This window comes from Salmo trutta, chromosome 3 (genome assembly GCF_901001165.1).
Source record: "Salmo trutta chromosome 3, fSalTru1.1, whole genome shotgun sequence".
Lineage (NCBI taxonomy): Eukaryota > Metazoa > Chordata > Actinopteri > Salmoniformes > Salmonidae > Salmo > Salmo trutta.
In genome coordinates this window covers 10,508,574-10,529,408 of record NC_042959.1, presented here as the reverse complement: position 1 = coordinate 10,529,408, position 20,835 = coordinate 10,508,574, and the positions used below count along the sequence as shown (strand labels likewise).

The 20,835-nt window shown below is 42.9% G+C and overlaps 2 protein-coding genes across 3 annotated transcripts; both read left to right on the top strand.

Moving 5' to 3' along the window:
- The first annotated feature begins 1,748 nt into the window (after positions 1–1,748).
- Positions 1,749–4,052, top strand: LOC115168045 (26S proteasome non-ATPase regulatory subunit 10). The gene is made up of 5 exons (XM_029722906.1): positions 1,749–1,961; positions 2,098–2,196; positions 2,565–2,711; positions 2,971–3,137; positions 3,271–4,052. Exons 1-5 carry the CDS (start codon positions 1,845–1,847, stop codon positions 3,428–3,430), a joined length of 690 nt encoding a protein of 229 aa, XP_029578766.1. The 5' UTR covers positions 1,749–1,844; the 3' UTR covers positions 3,431–4,052.
- Positions 4,053–8,991: 4,939 nt separating this feature from the next.
- LOC115168034 (E3 ubiquitin-protein ligase XIAP) lies at positions 8,992–16,193 on the top strand. 2 transcript variants are annotated; one of them, XM_029722893.1, is made up of 8 exons: positions 8,992–9,170; positions 10,973–11,252; positions 11,363–11,921; positions 12,083–12,182; positions 12,276–12,354; positions 12,486–12,525; positions 14,136–14,373; positions 14,876–15,007. In XM_029722893.1, exons 2-7 carry the CDS (start codon positions 11,013–11,015, stop codon positions 14,330–14,332), a joined length of 1,215 nt encoding a protein of 404 aa, XP_029578753.1. In that variant the 5' UTR covers positions 8,992–9,170; positions 10,973–11,012; the 3' UTR covers positions 14,333–14,373; positions 14,876–15,007. The 2 variants fall into 2 exon arrangements, with proteins under 2 accessions (XP_029578753.1, XP_029578745.1); XM_029722885.1 differs by having other exon boundaries at positions 8,993–9,170; positions 14,191–14,373; positions 14,876–16,193.
- The last annotated feature ends 4,642 nt before the right edge of the window (positions 16,194–20,835 follow it).

Here is a 20,835-nt window from a genome sequence, read left to right as displayed (position 1 = left end):
AGCATTCCCCAGTTGCCATGATAACAGGATGTCCTTCTGAACTCCATTTCAACCTCGCCCAGTACACTAAGCCAAGTTAGTCCCACCTTATTCTCAGTGGCAGTTCCCCACTATCCACCTGCAATGCCTCAACAGGTGTCATCCTGAAGACACCCACACACAATCTCAGGGCCCTTGACTGTATCTATCCAGGCGCTGTAGTACTGTTTTGACTGCCGATCCATATACAAAACACCCATAATTCAAAGATGAGCTGATCAATGCCTGGTACATATACAACAGTGTTTGTCTATCTGACCCCCGATCATATCCTGCCACTGCCTTCATGAGGTTCAGCACCTTCCTACACTTCATTTCAATATGCTCAACATGTCTCTTCCACGTAAGCCTCTTATCAAACCACATACCTATATACTTAAACTCAGACATCCTACCTATATCCTGACCGTATATTTGCAGCCCAACATCTGTAATCTTCCTCCTAGAATACACCATAAAGCAGGACTTGGCCACAGACATCCTAAGCCCCTATGTTAGACCAATCTTCCACAACTCCAACAGCTTCTTGCATCTTCCTCATCACATGTTTGACATCTCCACCTCTCTTCCATACAGCCAGAACATCGGATTACAAGGCCACACCCACTTCCTGTCCCACCTCCTTAAATATGTAATCTGTCATCAGGGTGAACAACACCGGACTAACCACACTTTTCTGAATACCATTGTCCACTTTATACTCCATTGACAGTTCTGAGTCCACCCTTATGGCTCGATCGAACAGGAAGTCCATGATCCAGTTATACAGACGTCCCCCAATGCACTCAATTTGATCAACAACCCTTCCTTACACATGGCATCTTAAGCTTTCTCAATGTCAAAATACACAACACTCATCACCTCTTTTATTGTCAGGGCTTTGGTTATCTCTGTACTAACTGTAACCAGGAAATCCATGGCAGACCTCCCTCTCCTGAACCCACTCTGACTACGCTCATCAAACCCCTGACTTCCAAGAGGTACATCATTCTACTCACTATCATTTTTTCCATAAATGAACACATGTTGGATGTCAGAGCGATAGGCCTATAACTGCCCGCCCTAGCAGGATCTTTACCTGGTTTTACAAACGGTAACACAACCGCACGTGTCCACCCAGCAGGAATCCCCCCAGTCCTCCACACCACCTTTTGGGGCGGCAGGTAGCCTAGTGGTTAGAGCGTTGGACTAGTAACCGAAAGGTTGCAAGATCAAATCCCTGAGCTGACAAGGTAAAAATCTGTCGTTCTGCCCCTGAATAAGGCAGTTAACCCACTGTTCCTAGGCCGTCATTGAAAATAAGAATTTGTTCTTAACTGACTTGCCTAGTTAAATAATTAAAAAATAAAAATACAACCCTAACACTGCTTCCAACACACTGTCTGGTGCGTGCTTAAACATCACAGAACACACACTATCTTCTCCAGGAGTTGTCTTGCTGCAGCCCTCCAACGCCCTTGTCATCTCAAACATAAAGAACTCTGCATCCATAGCTTCTCCGGACACTCCATACTCATTTAAATTTTCCCCGTCTCCTCCTCACATCTATGAACCACTGTAAATGCACCACCTAGGACATTTGCTTTTTCTTTACTTGATACAGCTGTGACGTTTCCTTTAAATAATTAACAATCCCTCTACCAATAATGGAGCAAAATTCCCGCCATGCTGCTGGGAGCTTTTATTCTGAAAGCTCAAATTACGCGCATTTACACCGGAAATAGAACCTAGGTAAATTTCCTGAGTCATGTTGATGTTTATTTCAGTCCAATTTACCGCTTAGTGAGTTGAGCTAGCTATCTTTCATGATGGAGCAAACTGTTTCAAATGTGGAAGTCTGTAATTTAGCCTTCACTGGTGAATTTGACAAATTAAAGAAATGTATTTTAACGGATAAATCGCTCGCTTGCAAAACGGACCAGGTAAATGATCATCACTTGAAATACATTACCAGAGCTATCTGCTTCAGGCAGCAGTCAGTCAATTAGCTAGGTACATTTGTTAATACATCCACATGTCCCCCTCCTTATTAATCTGGTCGCCGGTGCTCTTTCCCAGGACCAAAGGACCGCTCTCCACTGGGCCTGCTCGGCTGGACACGTCAAGATCGTTGAGTTTCTGTTGGATTTGGGGGTGGAAGTCAACCCACAAGATGATGTAAATATTGAAAAGTCATTGTCTGCAACATTGTACAATTATATTGACTTGCTGTGTTGCAATCATTTTATCTTAAATTGATCTCGTAAGTACTGTAGATGTTTGATCTATTGAATATCACTATAGTGTATTAGTACAGATGAACAGGTGGTAGTAGTTTCCCCAACACACATCTATTTCTACGGCCTCTGCCAAGAGGTCTGGAGACACTGGACCTGTATGTTACAGGAGACACACTTACTCTAACCACTGAGCCTCTGGTTCATGCCTGCTCAGTTACTCCCTCTATCACTACATTACTATCCTAGAAGAAGAAGTTGTTACTGTCCATCTGAGAGTGATGTCTCATCGCTTGTCCTTGTCCCCAGGTCAGTTGGACTCCCCTCCACATCGCAGCATCTGCAGGCAGGGAGGAGATAGTGAAGTCACTGATAAACAAAGGAGCCCAGCTGAACTCAGTCAACCAGAACGGCTGCACCCCTCTGCACTATGCTGCCTCCAAGGACAGATATGAGGTACACCAACACTGGGTCCACAATGTTAGACAGATACTGTTCTGAAGTAATCTGATTTACTCAATACCAAGTGGGTTAGTTAGTTGGCACAGGGGCCATTAGCTCCGTCTAGGGATTGACTGTTGCTAGTTCAATCCCTGCCAGAACCAACTATGTTCCCCTGGCTTTGCTACAATAGTTCTGCAGCTGTTAAAGCAGAAAATAAGAACGGTATAACGTTATGTTGATTGATAATGCAAATGGTTGGTCTTCTTCACAGATCGCCCTCCTGTTGCTGGAGAGTGGAGCGAACCCTAATGTCACAGATAAACTGGAGTCTACTCCCCTACACAGAGCTTCAAGCAAGGGCAACTGCCGTCTGATCCAGCTGCTGCTTCAACAGCACGCTTCTACCAACATACAGGACTCGGAGGGAAACACTGCACTGTAAGCACTGGAGTGTGTGTATTGAAGTTGTGTTCTAGATGCTGTGTGTTTTACTGTGCTTAATGTTTGTCTGTGTTTTGATAATGCTGTTTTCTACACTTTTTCCACCATGCTAAATATTTGTCTCCCCCAGCCACCTGGCGTGTGACGAGGAGCGTGTGGAGGCAGCTAAACTCCTGGTGGAGAACGGAGCCAGCATCTACATAGAGAACAAGGAGGAGAAGACGCCATTACAGATCTCTAAAGGAGGTCTGGCCACTCTGCTGCGGAGGATCGTAGGAGGAAACGTCTGATCCATCTGACTACACACTGAAGCAGCGAGAAGATCCAGTCGACGTGGTCTAAATGGGCTTTTCATCTCTCCATCCTTTCTCATCTCACCTTCATCTGCACTGATTTGAGGAAACAGGATAAACTCTTCCATATTGCTTTGACCTATCCTCTATATTCCAGTCCGGGGGGAGGGTTGCTTCCACCAGTCCAGTTCCAGATCAGTGTAGATGAGTGAGAGTGAAAGGAGGCCACTGAACTATTGAGATGCAGTCTGTATGGCAGCATTTTTGTTGGAGGAAAGAGCTTTTCTGACTGGACTGGATGTATCTCAGAACTGACCATGATAATACCCTACAGCTACTTTCCAGAGGAACCTATGTTGTATGAAGTTTGAAACTGTTCTAGAAATTCAGCTTCTTAAACCTTGCTTTAAAAAAAAAAAAGATGTAATAAGTTGGTGTCTTAACAACTTGATTAAATTAATCACCTCAACTACATATGTTAATATTCAGGCCTATTTAAAACATGTTTCACTGTCTGGATGTGTAATGTGATTTGGTAGTAAGTTCATTGCATTCATTTGATTCCAATTAAATTGATCATCTGTAACAAGTTACATTAAATTCCTATTTTGGTTGTGAATCTGAACGTGTCAGTGTTTGGCTAAGGGACTTTTTTTGGTAAAAGTATGTGAGGTTAGTGCTATGGTCTCTGCCAAGAGGTCTGAACCTTTATGGCACAGGATAGTGCACTCACCCCATACTGCAAGGTTATTGGTTCAAGCACGGTTCCTGCTCCTCCTCAATTACTACTGTACATTATCAATGTAATGTGCATCTGTTTTATATAGTCTCAATTAACCCCTTGTCACTGTTTGTCATTTAGGTAATGATTCTCATTCATCCTAACTCGAGACAAGGCTTCCTCTCATTTCCTCTTGCTCATCTTCAGAGTTCCCTCCAATAGCTCGTTCCAAAAGATGTATTTATGTAGAGTGCCTCAGTCGTAGAGGGCCGGTCATTGGTCGGAAACCATATCAGGGCTCAGGTGTGCGCACTGGAATGGGATTTGAAGAAGCTTGTGCGCGTGGGTGCGCGCCACTGCCAGGCAGCAGGTCATGGGCATGAGATCCTCCGAGGCCTCAGGCAGGTGTCGAACATACCCCGCGAAACCCGAGTTACAACTGTTGCCTTTCCTTGGCGACCTCCAGCTTTGAATGTTCACCACTATTGAACATTTCCCATAGTTCTCCATTAAACTGCCACACCACTCTTCAAATATTTCCCCTGAAGGCTGCAGTGAGGAGACACCGCTACAGTGGAACAGTAGTTTGTAATTCCAGGGGACGCATCCTCTCTGACCTCCTGCGTGAATGACGCTCCAGGTGTGCCTGCTGTGCGAGACGCCCGTTGCCGTGGAGATGTCACCGGTGATCAGACCCTCGGGAATCTCGGTTTCACCTACAAAGGTAGAATCAAATCAAATGTTATTTGTCACATGCACCGAATACAACAGGTGTAGACCTTGCAGTGAAATGCTTACTTACAAGCCCTAACCAACAGTGCAGTTAATTTAAGAAATAAAAGTAACAAATAATTAAAGAGCAGCAGTAAAATAACAATAGCGAGGCTATATACAGGGGGCACCGGTATGTACATGTAGGTAGAGTTATTAAAGTGACTATGCATAGATAACAGAGAGAAGCAGCAGCGAGAAGGGGGGGGGCGTTCAAATAGTCCAGGTAGCCATTTGAGTAGATGTTCAGGAGTCTTATGGCTTGGGGGTAGAAGCTGTTTAGAAGCCTCTTGGACCTAGACTTGGCGCTCCGGTACCGCTTGCCATGCGGTAGCAGAGAGAACAGTCTATGACTGGGGTGGCTGGAGTCTTTGACAATTTTTAGGGCCTTCCTCTGACACTGCCTGGTATAGTTGGCAGGAAGCTTGGTCCCAGTGATGTACTGTGCCGTACACACTACCCTCTGTAGTGCCTTGGGGTCAGAGGCCGAGCAGTTGCCATACCAGGCAGTGATGCAACCAGTCAGGATGCTCTCAATGGTGCAGCTGTAGAACCTTTTGAGGATCTGAGGACCCATGCCAAATTTGTTCAGTCTTCTGAGGGGGAATAGGTTTTGTCGTGCCCTCTTCACGACTGTCTTGGTGTGCTTGGACCATGTTAGTTTGTTGGTGATGTGGACACCAAGGAACTTGAAGCTCTCAACTTGCAGCTGTCTGATGTCGCGGATGTATGGTACACATTGAGGCCCGCTGTTGGATCTCCTGTTCCACATCAACTGCAGAAGGATCTGCTGCTTGAGGCGCATCTTCGGGCCTATTGGATAGGTCTCAGGTCTGAGTGCGCTTCTGGCGCACATTTACAAATTCTAAGGTGCGTTATAATATAGCCGATATTTGAGCAGAGGTTCTGACCCATCAGCTTGTCACCTAAACTTATTTCCAAAATTGAAAAGGAAAACAATAAGCTTGATTAAATGGTATGAAGAATATGCATATCCTTGCTTCAGGTCCTGAGCTACAGGCAGTTAGATTTGGGTATGTTATTTTAGGCGAAGATTAAAAAAAGGTTCAGATCCTTAAGAGGTTTAAATGCGGAAGACACATTTCAGTTGAAGGCATTCAGTTGTACAACTGACTAGGTATCAGTTTTCTGGCACACAGAGCTGCTGAGGCATCACCCAAGTGGCTGATACAGAGTGGAAGAGGAGAAGTACAGTGGCTATAAGAGCTGTGCTTTCTTGGGCAGGAGCTGAATAACTGCACCTCAAATGTTCTACTGCTTGAGCTCCTGTTCCTCTTGTAGAATATTAGCTCAAACGTATTGTTGAGCTCCTGCACCTAAACTGTAAACAGTACCGACACCCAAAATGAGTACCGGCACTTATTTCAGTCCAAGTCGAGCGCTGTATAAGATTCAGGCTGGTTCCCAGACTTGCCCTCTACAAGATCATCAGCAGACTCCATCATCTACCGTCCTCTGACCAGCTGTCTCCACTCAAGCCATAAATGAACTGACCCGCTCTTCTGAGGATGCAGCTTTCAAAGACCTGGCCTCTATTGGTTGACCTGTCATGAAATATTGCTTGTGTCACGGTTGTCGAAAGGAGAAGAGGACCAAAGTGCAGCGTGTGTGTCGTTCCACATTTTATTTGAAACTATGCAATACATAAATACATTGAATGAAGAAGAACAAAAACGTGACGCAGTGATGAACACATACACAACTCAAAATTAATCACCCACAAAACCCAGGTGGAAAAACCCCTACTTAAGTATGATCTCCAATTAGAGACAACGAGGACCAGCTGCCTCTAATTGGAGATCATCCCAAATAAAACCCCAACATAGAAATACAAAACTAGAACCTAAACATAGAAATAGAAAACATAGAAAAAAAACTGTCACGCCCTGACCTACTCTACCATAGAAAATAACACCTTTCTATGGTCAGGATGTGACAGCTTGTTTGTTTTTTGCTCTTGAAGAGCTTTGAGATTCTATGAAAATCACTGTAGAAATGTAATAAATAATAATAATTATTAAAGGCTATTTGAGTTCATTGAATCGGACACAAAAATACATTTTGGGTAGAAGGATGTTTGGATTAATGAACAACTCCAAATATGGAAATAAATGACAGCATCACATTTCCGATGTCACATAGGCCTAATGTGTAAACTTCCCAGAAAGTCTGGGGTGGTTTAGAAAGAAGGATATGTGCCGTTTCAACTTTAAAACCACAGAAATGCCCATATTCTTCCCATATCACTTTTGTTTCGGTCAGGGTTTACAAAATCTCTCTCTCGCTCTGTGTGTGTAGACTTGGGAGAAACAAATGGTGGATAATTGTATTGAGCATATAAAATAAAAAGCAGCCCTGGCCCTTTTGCCTCCCTTATTGAAAGTCAATGTATAGTCAAAGTATCTATTATGTTGACAAGATGGTCGAGTGACTGCTCTAACAATGGAAATACATGTCCTCAAACATGGAAGGGTGGCGAGGTGTGACCATTCTAGTCAATGAGAGGGCAAATAGGTGTGAACAACAAGCACAACTCCAATAATATATATATATTTTTTTGTTTTCAAAGTTTCCCGAGACGCCACGTGCGTCCACTTATAACTGTGCAGTCATATACTGTAAGTCGCTCTGGATAAGAGCGTCTGCTAAATGACTAAAATGTAAATGTAAAAATAACAACCTAGCCATTACGAAACGTATATTCTATCAAATAAGCCTCACCTAGCAAATTAGCAATTACATTTTTTTGTTGATCAAATTCGACACTCATTGATCTTCATACAAAAGTTCCTCACTTCGTGGCATTATTTTCGTGGACAGGTTTTGGTTGGAGTAAACCCTCTCGCTTCGCCTCTTCCTCTCTGGTATAGCCTACATCCCTGTCCATACATCCACTTTCATCAAAACAGCCTATTACTCATTTCTCATTTATAATTTTTTATTTTATTTATTTCACCTTTATTTAACCAGGTAGGCCAGTTGAGAACAAGTTCTCATTTACAACTGCGACCTGGCCAAGATAAAGCAAAGCAGTGCGACAAAAACAACAACACGGAGTTACACATAAACAAACGTACAGTCAATAACACAAAAGAAAAGAAAAATAGAAAAATCTATGTACAGTGTGTGCAAATGTAGAAGAGTAGGGAGGTAGGCAATAAATAGGCCATAGAGGCGAAATAATTACAATTTAGCATTAACACTGGAATGATACATGTGCAGATGATGATGTGCAAGTAGAGATACTGGGGTGCAAAAGAGAAAGAGGGTAAGTAATAATATGGGGATGAGGTAGTCAGGTGGGCTATTTACAGATTGGCTGTGTACAGGTACAGTGATCGGTAAGCTGCTCTGACAGCTGATGCTTAAAGTTAGAGAGGGAGATATAAGACTCCAGTTATTGGCAGCAGAGAACTGGAAGGAAAGGCAGTCAAAGGAAGTGTTGGCTTTGGGGATGACCAGTGCAATATACCTGCTGGAGCGGTGCTACGGGTGGCTGTTGCTATGGTGACCAGTGAGCTGAGATAAGGCGGGGCTTTACCTAGCAAAGACTTATAGATGACCTGGAGCCAGTGGGTTTGGTGACGATATGTAGTGAGGGCCAGCCAACAAGAGCATACAGGTCGCAGTGGTGGGTTTCGACCCCAATGTAATGGAAATGCCGCGTTCAAGTACTAGTCGGAACTAGAACTTGCCTACTTAGAGGTGTCAAACTCATTCCATGGAGGGCCCAGTGTCTGCAGGTTTTTCATTTCAATTAAGCCCTAGACAACCAGGTGTGGGGAGTTCCTTGCTAATTAGTGGCCGTTATTCATCAATCAAGTACAAGGGAGGAGCGAAACCCCGCAGACACACTGTCCTCTGTGGAATAAGTTTGACAGTTACGTTTGGTTGTAGTTATAAATTTGGTTGTAGTTATACACGTGCTCCGTTCAACCATTTAGCAAGTCAAATATGTCAGAGTTTCCTAGTTCTGATTTGAACTTGAACGCAGCAAAACTAGCACGAATTCCCCATACTTCCCCCCTTTTCTTCCTACGTCATAAACAATCTATTTCCACAATGGTGGTCAGGTGGGCTGCCCCTTTACTGGTGCGCAGAACAACACCGACGCTGAACTGACTTCCCCAAACCATGGTTAAATAGCGATCTATCTTATTTGGAAAGGAGACGGGCAGCATCCAATACCTCAGAGGCACTAGGTGACATCCAAGCTTTTCCAAGGTATGTGTATTGGGTATGTCTTTGCATGCATTTTCAACTGTTACGGTTGACAGCTCGTCGGTCGTGCTACGTTACTGTCTATGGCGAAACAGTTCAATATCGACTGATCAAAGTCCATTATAGACATTTTAACGTTGGCTTTGTTTGTTTTCGTTATTAGACAATGTTGTTTTTGTTTTATTTAACTATGTCCTAAATATCATTGGAAGAGGGCTAATCCCTGACAGTGCGCATCCATGCCCAGCAGAATACTCAACTGTCAAACAGGACAATCGGCAGCACATTGCGATGCGCGTCAACCTATATTTATGTTTGGCGCTTTTGTCTGACTATAGACACAAACAAGAGCCTGTGAACTTTCCAGAATGTACGTGACACCCACCCCCTCAATGTGTCCATCTGACTGTTGCGATTGAGAGGGAACAGTGAGTGAGATTGGAGTTTGAACCAATGGCACGGCGCTAGTGTGCGGAAAAGGTCAACCAGACCCCTTGGCATGCACTTTGCACATGTATGATCAGCCTATTGCTGTCGTTCAACCAAGTGGCGCCACATCCATCCATCATATCTATCCTTCCTGTGCATTGAGATTAAGGTTCAGTTTAGCTCTGATCAGTAACAGATGGGCCACATATAAAAGTACTGAACTGTAGTTATAGTTATACAATCATGAAAAGCTAGCCAGTTCATAGTGAAGAATATGTTACGCTCAGGTCCCTGTTTATGATGAAGGCATGAACATGATGCCTTTTGGAGCTGTCAGGGAGAGCATGGGATGAGTGGGTACAGCACATTTTCCTAGGACATCACCACATATTTACTCATCTGTTTTCACAGCAATATGGCAGGTTCATGTTAGTGTGAGAGTGCTGCCTGAGAAACCATGACAACCTCCAGTCTAACTGAATGTTTAAGTCTGAAGCTTGCCTTGCTTGCTGCGATGGAGATGGCAGGTATACAAAAGATTAAAACCAGCATGGCCAATATTGGTTGGTTGATTGGTAGCATAGACAGTAGCCAATTTCTATTCCATAGGAATGATCGTTCTATGTTTGGTAGCCTGGGTGGCTGTCTGTTGCTGCTTTAGCCAACTTATCTATCCTAACACAAGGCATGGCAACGATGTACTGTATGTAATTGATTGCATTACTGTTGATAGCAGGAACAGTGATGGGATTGGATCATGGTTTGATTGGTGAATACAGCCTGCGGTGAAATACCTGATTGTTCTGACAACGGTTCCTGATCCTCCCTGTTGGTGGGGATGTGTGGTGTGAAAGTAGCATAATGCCTAGCCTACAGTAGCCCAACATTGATAAGGCTGGGTATTGATTGTGTTGCAACACACTACTCAAAGAGGGCTGATTGATTCACTTCACAAAGTAAGCGTTATGCAACTCCTTTCCTACGAAATGCTGAGCGTTGTTGATCATAGGGACGAATGGAAAACTGAGGCCAGTGCTCACTTAAAATAATAGTGTTCGTTACATTTGGCTGTGTGTGTCGTTGTGTGCTCACTTTGTGTATTTGTGTGTGTTATGGTCTATGTATTCCTGTGGTGAGCAGGGCGGCCTGGTAGTGTGAGAACATATTCCAGAGCCTGTTCTTGCCTTTCCACCCCTCACACGTAACAGCCACGCCTTCATGTGACCATAGCAATGTGCATATTGCCATCTAGTGGTACTCTAGGAAATACAATGCTGTCTCTTGTCAAACTTCTGCATTTACATGGTGTCTGTCCAGATTCCTGATAGCTTGTTCACTAGCGCCTCCGGAAATGACTTTATATATATTTTTTTCAGCTCATTCATTCTAGGCAACCCAGCCCAGCCCTGTGTCGTGATGTCAGGCCCCGGGAGAGACAGTGATATGGAGTCGGACCATGCAATAGACTGGTCCATGATGGACATGCGGCTGGACTCGTTCCGGGGTTCCCTCCTGGCCCAGCAGGTGTCAGCGGAGAGGCTGGCCCGCGCTGGGTTCTACTTCACGGGACAGGCCGACAAGGTGCGCTGCTTCAGCTGCCACAAGACTGTAGAGAACTGGTGTGGAGGTGACGCACCCGTGGAGAGGCACGTGGAGGTGAGGATGAAAGGGGGATGACGATGATGCGCAAAACTTTTTTTTGTATATTTTTATTTCATTATCTCTTGTTTCTGCCAAATTATCATACTACTGTTGCAATGTTTCAGGTCTCCCCCACCTGTAAGTTCCTGAGCTGCACCCATCGATCCAGGGTTAACTCTCTTCAAGGTGCCATGATGACCAATGAAACCTCCTACAACGAAGACGCTGAGGACATGGAGTTCCGCCTGAGGACGGGAGAAGTGGTAGACGATACCACCTACCCCATGGCCCCGCACATGGCCAGCGAAGACTCCCGGTTCAACACCTTCGGCCCGTGGCCCTCCACATCCCCGGTCCGACCTAGAGAGCTGGCCCAGGCGGGGCTCTTCTATCTGGGGGAGGGAGACCAGGTGCAGTGCTTCTGCTGTGGAAGGATGCTGAAAGGCTGGGAGGCCGGGGACACTGCGTGGGGAGAGCACTCCAAACACTACCCCTACTGCTTCTTCATCCTGGGGCATGATGTGGGGAACCTCCCCTCTCAGGGGGGGAGGGAGGTGGAGACCAGGCCACGCCCGGGTCCTCAGGTACCCATGCAGAGCTTTGAGGAGAGGCTAGGCAGCTTTGCGGGTATCCAGCACCCTATTGACCACGAGAGGCTGGCCAGAGCAGGCTTCTACAACACAGGTGAGACCTGGGAGCGGGGTAGACTAGAGCTTTGGCTGTGAGAAAAGTCATTAACAAATACAATTTATGCTTACCATTACTTGCTACGGTAAAAGGGCCAGGGAGGAGTTGATATAGAAAGGACCGGGTATATATCCTAACGTGTGTGTGTGTTGGTGCAGGTACACCAGACCATGTGGGCTGTTTCCGCTGTGGTGGAGGTCTGAAGGGCTGGCAGCAGGACGAGGATCCCTGGGAGGAGCACGCCAAACACTATCCTGGGTAAAAACACACACACTCACAAGTAGAAAGTAAACAACCATATGCATGCTTCTTTTCCCTGTCACTAACATTGCGTGTCATGTTTTAATCCAGGTGCAGTTTTCTACTGGCAGAGAAAGGACAGGAGTTTGTCAGCAGCGTTCAGCTACAAGGTTCAGGCTGGAACAATGCTGTAGGTCTCCAAGACTTCATCCTCCTAACCCTGACCTCTAACCCCTAAACTTGTGGTCAAACATATTAAACTGCACCCATCCTTGCATGACTCCTACCATATCAAATTCCTTCCTTCTATTGATTTCCCAGGCTTCAAGTCACCTAAATGGATGTTCAAGTCATGAGACAGGTAAAACCATTTTTTTGATGTAACATAAACATTTTTGTAAAGTTGTTCCCCTTTCACTTTTTTTTTTATTCATTAGAGTTTTGGAACTTTAGCTAAAGGTATTGTTAGATTATATATACAGTACCTGTCAAAAGTTTGGACACCTACTCATTCAAGGGTTTTTCTTCACTTTTACTATTTTCTACATTGTAAAATAATAGTGAAGACATCAAAACTATGAAATAACACATATGGAATCATGTAGTAACCAAAAAAGTATTAAACAAATTAAAATATATTTGAGATTCTTGAAAGTAGCCACCCTTTGCCTTGATGACAGCTTTGCACAATCTTGGCATTCTCTCAACCAGCTTCACCTGGAATGCTCTTCCAACAGTCTTGAAGGACTTCCCACATGCTGAGCACTTGTTGGCTGCTTTTCCTTCACTCGGCGGTCCAACTCATCTCAAACCATCTCAATTGGGTTGAGGTTGAGTGATTGGTCAAATAGCCCTTACACAGCCTGGAGGTGTGTTTTGGGTCATTGTCCTGTTTAAAAAACAAATGATAGTCCCACTAAGCGCAAATCAGATGAGATGGTGTATTGCTGCAGAATGCTGTGGTAGCCAGGCTGGTTAAGTGTGCCTTGAATTCTAAATGAATCACCAACAGTGTCATCAGCAAAGCACCATCACACCTCCTACTCTATGCGTCATGGTGGGAACCACACATGCGGTCATCAGTTCACCTACTCTGCGTCTCACAAAGACACGTCAGTTGGAACAAATTTGGACAGATTTCCACCGGTCTAATGTCCATTCCTCATGCTTCTTGGCCAAAGCAAGTCTTCTTATTATTGGTGTCCTTTAGTAGTGGTTTCTTTGCAGCAATTCGACCATGAAGGCCTGATTCATGCAGTCTCCTCTGAACTGTCGATGTGTCTGTTACTTGAACTCTGTGAAGCATTTATTTAGGCTGCAATTTCTGAGGTAACACTAGGTCTTCCTTTCCTGTGGCGGTCCTCATGAGAGCCAGTTTCATCATAGTGCTTCATGGCTTTTGCGACTGCACTTGAAGAAACCTTCAAAGTTCTTGAAATGTTCCGGATTGACTGACCTTCATATCTTAAAGTAATGATGGACTGTCGTTTCTCTTTGCTTATTTGAGCTGTTCTTGCCATAATATGGACTTGGTCTTTTACCAAATAGGGCGCTCTTCTGTATACCACCCCTACCTTGTCACAACACAACTGATTGGCTCAAACGCATGAAGAAGGAAAGAAATTCCACAAATTAACTTTTAACAAGGCACACCTGTTAATTGAAATGCATTCCGGGTGACTACCTCATGAAGCTGGTTGAGAGAATGCCAAGAGTGTGCAAAGCTGTCATCAAGGCAAAGGGTGGCTTCTTTCAAGAATCTCAAGTATAAAATATTTGTTTAACACTTTTTTTTTTTTAAATGTATTTATTTATTTTTTTGGTTACCACATGATTCCATATGTTATTTCATAGTTTTGATGTATTCACTATTATTCTACAATGTAGAAAATAGCAAAAATAAAGAAAAACCCTTGAATGAGTTAGTGTGTCCTAACGTTTGACTGGTACTTATATCTCTCTCTCTCACAGGGTGCTATTTCCATCACCTACTAGTACATGCTCAGTCTCCTCCCTCTCTCTACAGAGGTGCTGCAGTCAGCCAATGCCCAGAAGGCGGTGGAGATGGGTCTGGAGCCTGCCTTGGTAGAGAGGACTATACAGGAGAGGATATGCAGGGATGGGACAGGCTACTCCACCCTGGAAACTCTGCTGCAGGACTGCTTTAACAGAGACCCTGACAGCGACGCAGGGACAGCAGAGAACCATGGTATGTGTCTCATAAGGGGGAAACTCTTAGCATTGCTTGCTAGTATCATTTTATCAGGGCACTGTTCTATTAAAACTGTTATTGAGGTTTATTTACAGTATAAGTCAAATTCCTGAATTTATTCCACAGGATTTTGCAATTTGACCTAGTTTATCCAGTAACAATGCTATTCACACTGTAGGCCTACATGAGGCTTGGCTATAGAAGGAACAATAAAACAAATAATAATATTTAACCTTCATTTAGGCAAGTCAGTTAAGAACAAATTCTTATTTACGATGACGGCCTAGGAACAGTGGGTTAACTGCCTTGTTCAGGGGCAAAAAGATAGATTTTTACCTTGTCTGCTCGGGGATTCGATCTAGCAACCTTTCGGTTACTGGCCCAATGCTCTAACCACTAGGCTACCTGCTGCCCCCAAAACATAATCGAGCTGTGTTGGTCAGTGTTCTAACTACTTCATTGTGCTCGGTTACCAACTGCTGTTTCTCCCCTATTTCAGACGAGGATCCCCTTGAGAAGCTACGGAAGCTGCAGAGGGAGAAACAGTGCAAAGTGTGTATGGACAGAGACATCTGCATCGTCTTCATCCCCTGTGGGCACCTGGTCGTCTGCAAGGAGTGTTCCCAGGCCCTTGACAAGTGTCCCATCTGCTGTAGAGCCATTACACAGAAGATCAAGACCTACATCTCCTAACATGCAACCTGGTGTCAGGGATTGTCGTCTCAGAGCAGGAGTGCTGACCTAGGACCAGGTCCTGTCTCTTACTCGTTATGTTTTAAAAGGCAAAAGTGATCCTAGATCAGCACCTAATATGAGATGCTTAATGAATGTGGGCCCAAGAGGATGAGACTCTTTTTTTTAAATGGCAATGCTGCTTTACCTTCTCAATTATTTTATTAACACATGCTTTCCTACTACAAATGTACATAAAGATATATTATATTTGAGGAGGACCACTGTAAATATGAACAAGAGAATCATGAGAGGTGTGGTGATTTTATTTTTCAATTATTGTTTTAAAGATAATGACAGACACTTCCTTGTTATGTGATGTAGTGTTCGCTCACTGATACAATACTCAAGAGGCAATGGGCCTCTGAATCTTCGAACCAAGATGAGAAACTAAGGTTGAGACTAGATGGAGTACAGCTACAGACAGAAGGGACTTTACGCAGGTTAGGAAAACAAGGTAAAGGTTAAGAAAAGGGATAGGGTTAGCTAAAATGATACTGTTGTCTCGACGTGAGTCAAACATGCAACTTTTTGTCCATGGCTGTACTCCATCTACCCACAGTTATGATACTTCTGCTGTACAGGACCATGATCTACCATTGCAGTTATCAACTGTGCCTTTTTCAAATAGTTTAATTTACTTATTGTGTGTATATTTTCTTTATTCAGACTATTATGCCATTTCCATGTTTTTGTCATTTCTCTTAATATTATGAAGTTGTTGACTGGGCTTTCCTTATTGGTTTGCAAATCATGCGTTTCTCGTTAGTTTGCAAATTACAGGTTTCTGAAATGGAAGTCCTGAGGGTTCCCAAACTTAGGTTCCTTAGGCCAACTAGTATGCTTTCACTTGTATGATTCATTATGTGTGCTCTGTGAATAAATGGATGAATTGTATACTTGGATCAATTTCCATTATTTAGGTATAATGGCATAACTGATATCCACTTCATTATGTGATTTAGTTGTGGTGATCACATCAAAATATTGTACCTCTTTAAATCATGTTATTCTGAAATTAATCTTTCCTTTGCACTTCAGTGCAACTCCTGTTTGACCAAAAGTGGAAAATAAATCATGTTTTTAAAAATATCTGTACTTTCATGTATGCTGCTAACATTACTAACGCTACTTACGCTGCTATTACTAACGCTAGAAATATTACTAATGCTACTAACGCTGCTATTACTAACGCTGCTAACACTACTAACGTTAATGCTGCTAACACTAACGCTGCTATTACTAACGCTACTAACATTACTAACGCTGCTAACACTGCTAGCACTGCTAATATTGCTAACGCTGCTAACATTACTAATGCTACTAACACTGCTAGCATTACTAACACTGCTAGCATTACTAACACTGCTAACAATGACACTAACGCTACTAACATTACTAACACTGCTAACATTAACGTTACTAACGTTACTAACACTGCTAGCATTACTAACGTTACTAACACTGCTAACGCTACTAACACTGCTAACATTACTAACACTGCTAACAATGACACTAATGCTACTAACATTACTAACACTGCGAACATTAACACTGCTAACAATACTAACTGCTAACAATACTAACACTGCTAACAATGACACAAACGCTACTAACATTACTAACACTGCTAACATTACTAATGCTATTAACACTTAACATTACTAACGCTACTAACACTGCTAACATTACTAACACTGCTAACAATGACACTAACGCTACTAACATTACTAACACTGCGAACATTAACACTGCTAACAATACTAACTGCTAACAATACTAACACTGCTAACAATGATACAAACGCTACTAACATTACTAACACTGCTAACATTACTAATGCTATTAACACTGTTAACATTACTAATGCTACTAACACTGCTAACATTACTAACACTACTAACGCTACTAACATTACTAACACTGCTAACATTACTAATGCTACTAACACTGCTAACATTACTAACACTACTAACGCTACTAACATTACTAACACTGCTAACATTACTAATGCTACTAACACGGCTAACATTACTAACACTACTAACATTACTAACACTGCTAACATTACTAATGCTACTAACACTGTTAACATTACTAACACTACTAACGCTACTAACATTACTAACACTTAACATTACTAATGCTACTAACACTGTTAACATTACTAATGTAACCGATGTGAAATGGCTAGTTAGTTAGCAGTGGTGCGCGCTAATAGCATTTCAATCAGTGACGTCACTCGCTCTGAGACTTGAAGTAGGGTTTCCCCTTGCGTTGCAAGGGCCGCGGCTTTTGTGGCGTGATGGGTAACGATGCTTCGTGGGTGTGCAAGGGTCCCTGGTTCGAGCCCGGGTTGGGGCGAAGAGAGGGACGGAACCTACACTGTTACACTAACACTACTAACGCTACTAACACTGTTAACATTACTAACACTGTTAACATTACTAATGCTACTAACACTGTTAACATTACTAATGCTACTAACACTGTTAACATTACTAATGCTACTAACACTGTTAACATTATTAATGCTACTAACACTTAACATTACTAATGCTACTAACACTGTTAACATTACTAATGCTACTAACACTGTTAACATTACTAATGCTACTAACACTGCTAACATTACTAAGGCTACTAACATTACTAACACTACTTTTTTATTTATTTAACCTTTATTTAACTAGGCAAGTCAGTTAAGAACAAATTCTTATTTACAATGGCAGCCTACCCAGGTCAAACCCTAACAGGGTGGGCCAATTGTGCGCTGCCCTATGGGACTCCCAATCACGGCCGGTTGTGATCTTCTTGAACACCAGGCAGAGATACTGGTATCTAGATTAGTGACTACACTCTTCGGGTACATGTCAATCGTCTAAAATGACTTCCTCACCTTGTCTGCTTTCCTTCATCCCCACTTCTATAAAAGAAACAGATAGGTGAAAGTCCCAAAATAGGTCTCTCCCATTTCTTACACCAGTGTTTCCCAACCCAAGTCCTCGATTACCCCCAACAGTACACATTTTTATTGTAACCCTGGACAAGCACATCTGATTCAATTTATCATCAAGCCCTCATTGAGTTTAACGAGGTGTGTTTGTCAAGGGCTACAACGAAACTGTGTACTGTTGGATGTACTCAAGGACCAGGGTTGAGAAACACTGTCTTACACTATATGTGTCTTCAGAATCTGAAACAGTTCTAATAAAGGAGAAAAGAAAGGAAGGAAGGAGGAAGATTATTCCTCCCACAATGGGATAATCTCAATTACATTTCCTTGATTCCACATGTCCTCCCCTCTGACCTTCTCCAATGGATTTTGAGGTGAGAAGAGAGGACATGGGGAGTCAAGGAAATGCAACTGAGATTCACTTAGTATTGAGATGTGGCCACTCCATTGACTGCAGGGCCAAAGATAGTACAGTATGAAGATAGGCAGAAACTGCTTCTCCAATAGAAATCCGTACGTATAGGTGATGTCATGGCGACATTGGTAAGCTAAACTCACGCACAAAAAAACCCGTCATTGGGTCTAACGGTCGTCTCGAGCCGAACTGCGTAAGTGCAGGCCGTCAAATCAAAGGCATTCCTTCGATTTAACTTTTTTTTTACGAAAATGAAAACGTGTCAGTTTGTCACTTTCACGAGGTTGGAGTAATAACATGTTCAACTACTGAAGACATTGGCTCAAATCTAGGTTGTGTCGTTAGATTTCGAGAAAATGAACAACTAAGGAAGAATTGTTCACTTCTCTCATTGACTTCTCAAACCAAGGGTGCCACTTTGGTTTTAGAAGTGGAGGGGACATAACCTGGTGTGGGTTCTGAGGGTCCTCCCCCAGAATTTTTTGGGGCATCTAAAGTTTATTTCCTGAATTTTTACACAATCCAATATGCCATCTCTATGTAGAACAAAAAGTAAGCAAAAATTCCCACAGTCATCAAGCTAGGTAAGAGCTCATTATTAAATATGTTTAAGTGATTAATAAGACTAAACTAGATCAAAGATAATTACAAAAATAAATATTGTGTTGCACCTTTAACCAATAGCCTAAAAAATTAACGATTCTTGAAAAAATACAGACTTTTGATTATCTCTATTAAGACATCCTCTATATCAAATTTCAGCCAGACCGACCAGCCAGCCCGAGCTGCCTGCACGCCCAACCCCCACCAGTCTAGTTAATAACTCAACTCTCTCCCAACACAATTTCCTTCCCAGTTCACACCTTTGTTTTAATTCCCAAGGAAATGGTTTACAAACAAAAAAACACACATACACCTCAAATATACATTAAAACACAGAAACAGCAATCCTCCATATAATTAATCTCATAGGACTAATAGTACTGTAGAGGTCTTTTTACTTTTTTACACCCCGTCTTGTCCCTAGGGGTCCACCACCCTGCAGCGCCCCAACCCAATACACCCTACTCAGCTTTAGGATCTTAGTGAAACATTCATTATTGGTTTTAGGTGTGTTAGGCCCAGGCCAGAGTGACAACCCACAGGACGGCAGACCCCCAGGGCCAGGACTGAGCAGCCCAGCAGCTAGGTATTGCCTAAATAGGTATTTCCCCTGACGTGGCCATGTTTTCAATACAGAGTCCTTTAATCCTACTGTATTCCATATAAGGCATCCAGACCTTATGAAAGTGTCCCCAGTTACCCTTAATCTTGTAACAAATTAAATCTAATGATACATAAGTTGACACTGTGGAAGGATAACCAACCTTCCAATTAATGGCAATCCATTACTTAGCCGCTATAAATGCTTGGTTACAGTTTCTTCAGATAACATTCTCCAGTATCAACATTTTCAAGCAAACAAAAACAGGGAGAAGGGAGTATCTGTAGACATGATGAGATAAAAGAACTCTTTGACAGAATTCAGCCAGCCTTCACAAGACTATATGCAAATATGTCTCATTTTGTGTTTTACACCTTTATTTGAGGAATGACATTTCTGAGTGCATGTAACTCAGTTTCACTGACTACGCAGACGCTCATTGACTTGAGCGAGCAGTTTGGATGAAATGATTGAAAAACATGTATGTGTACCTTTATTTTGCAACACTCACACACGTAACGAGAGTGGTGTGGTCAGCATGCTGTGACCCCACCACAATGGGAGTGTTGCAAAATAAATGTACACATACATGTTATTCAATCGTTTCATCTAAACTGCTCGAGCGTGTCAAAGACCGTCTGCGTAGGCAGGCGCTAAAATAGAACTTGAGGTCCACACTCCAATCTAGTTGGTGGTGGTAATGCAACTTAAAGTTGGTTGCCAACTGACATATAAAGTCCACAGAAGAAGAGAAAAACTACCTCCACTGATAGAACAATGAGACAGATATTTCACTCCCCGGATGTATTAATGTGAAGCATCCATTTGGCATTTCCACTCACTACCATATTTGGTAGTGAGAGGAAGCCCAGTGGCCTGCAGTGGGGAGAAGATGGAAAGAGATGGATTTTGGCCAACATTCTGCTAATTTTGTCATCGATTAAACATTTCATCTCAATAGCGTTTTCTGTTCCCAAAACTAGAATCTGTTATGAACAGAGTGGACTAAGTTTTGTAGACTTTACCCTTTGCCAAAGTTTTAAAAAATTGGGTTGTTTAGGAGCCGTGCTAAGGAGAATTGAGTTATTGCACACACACACTTCACAGAGTAGGCGTTCCCTAACTGAAATATGCAAATGTATGCTAGAATGC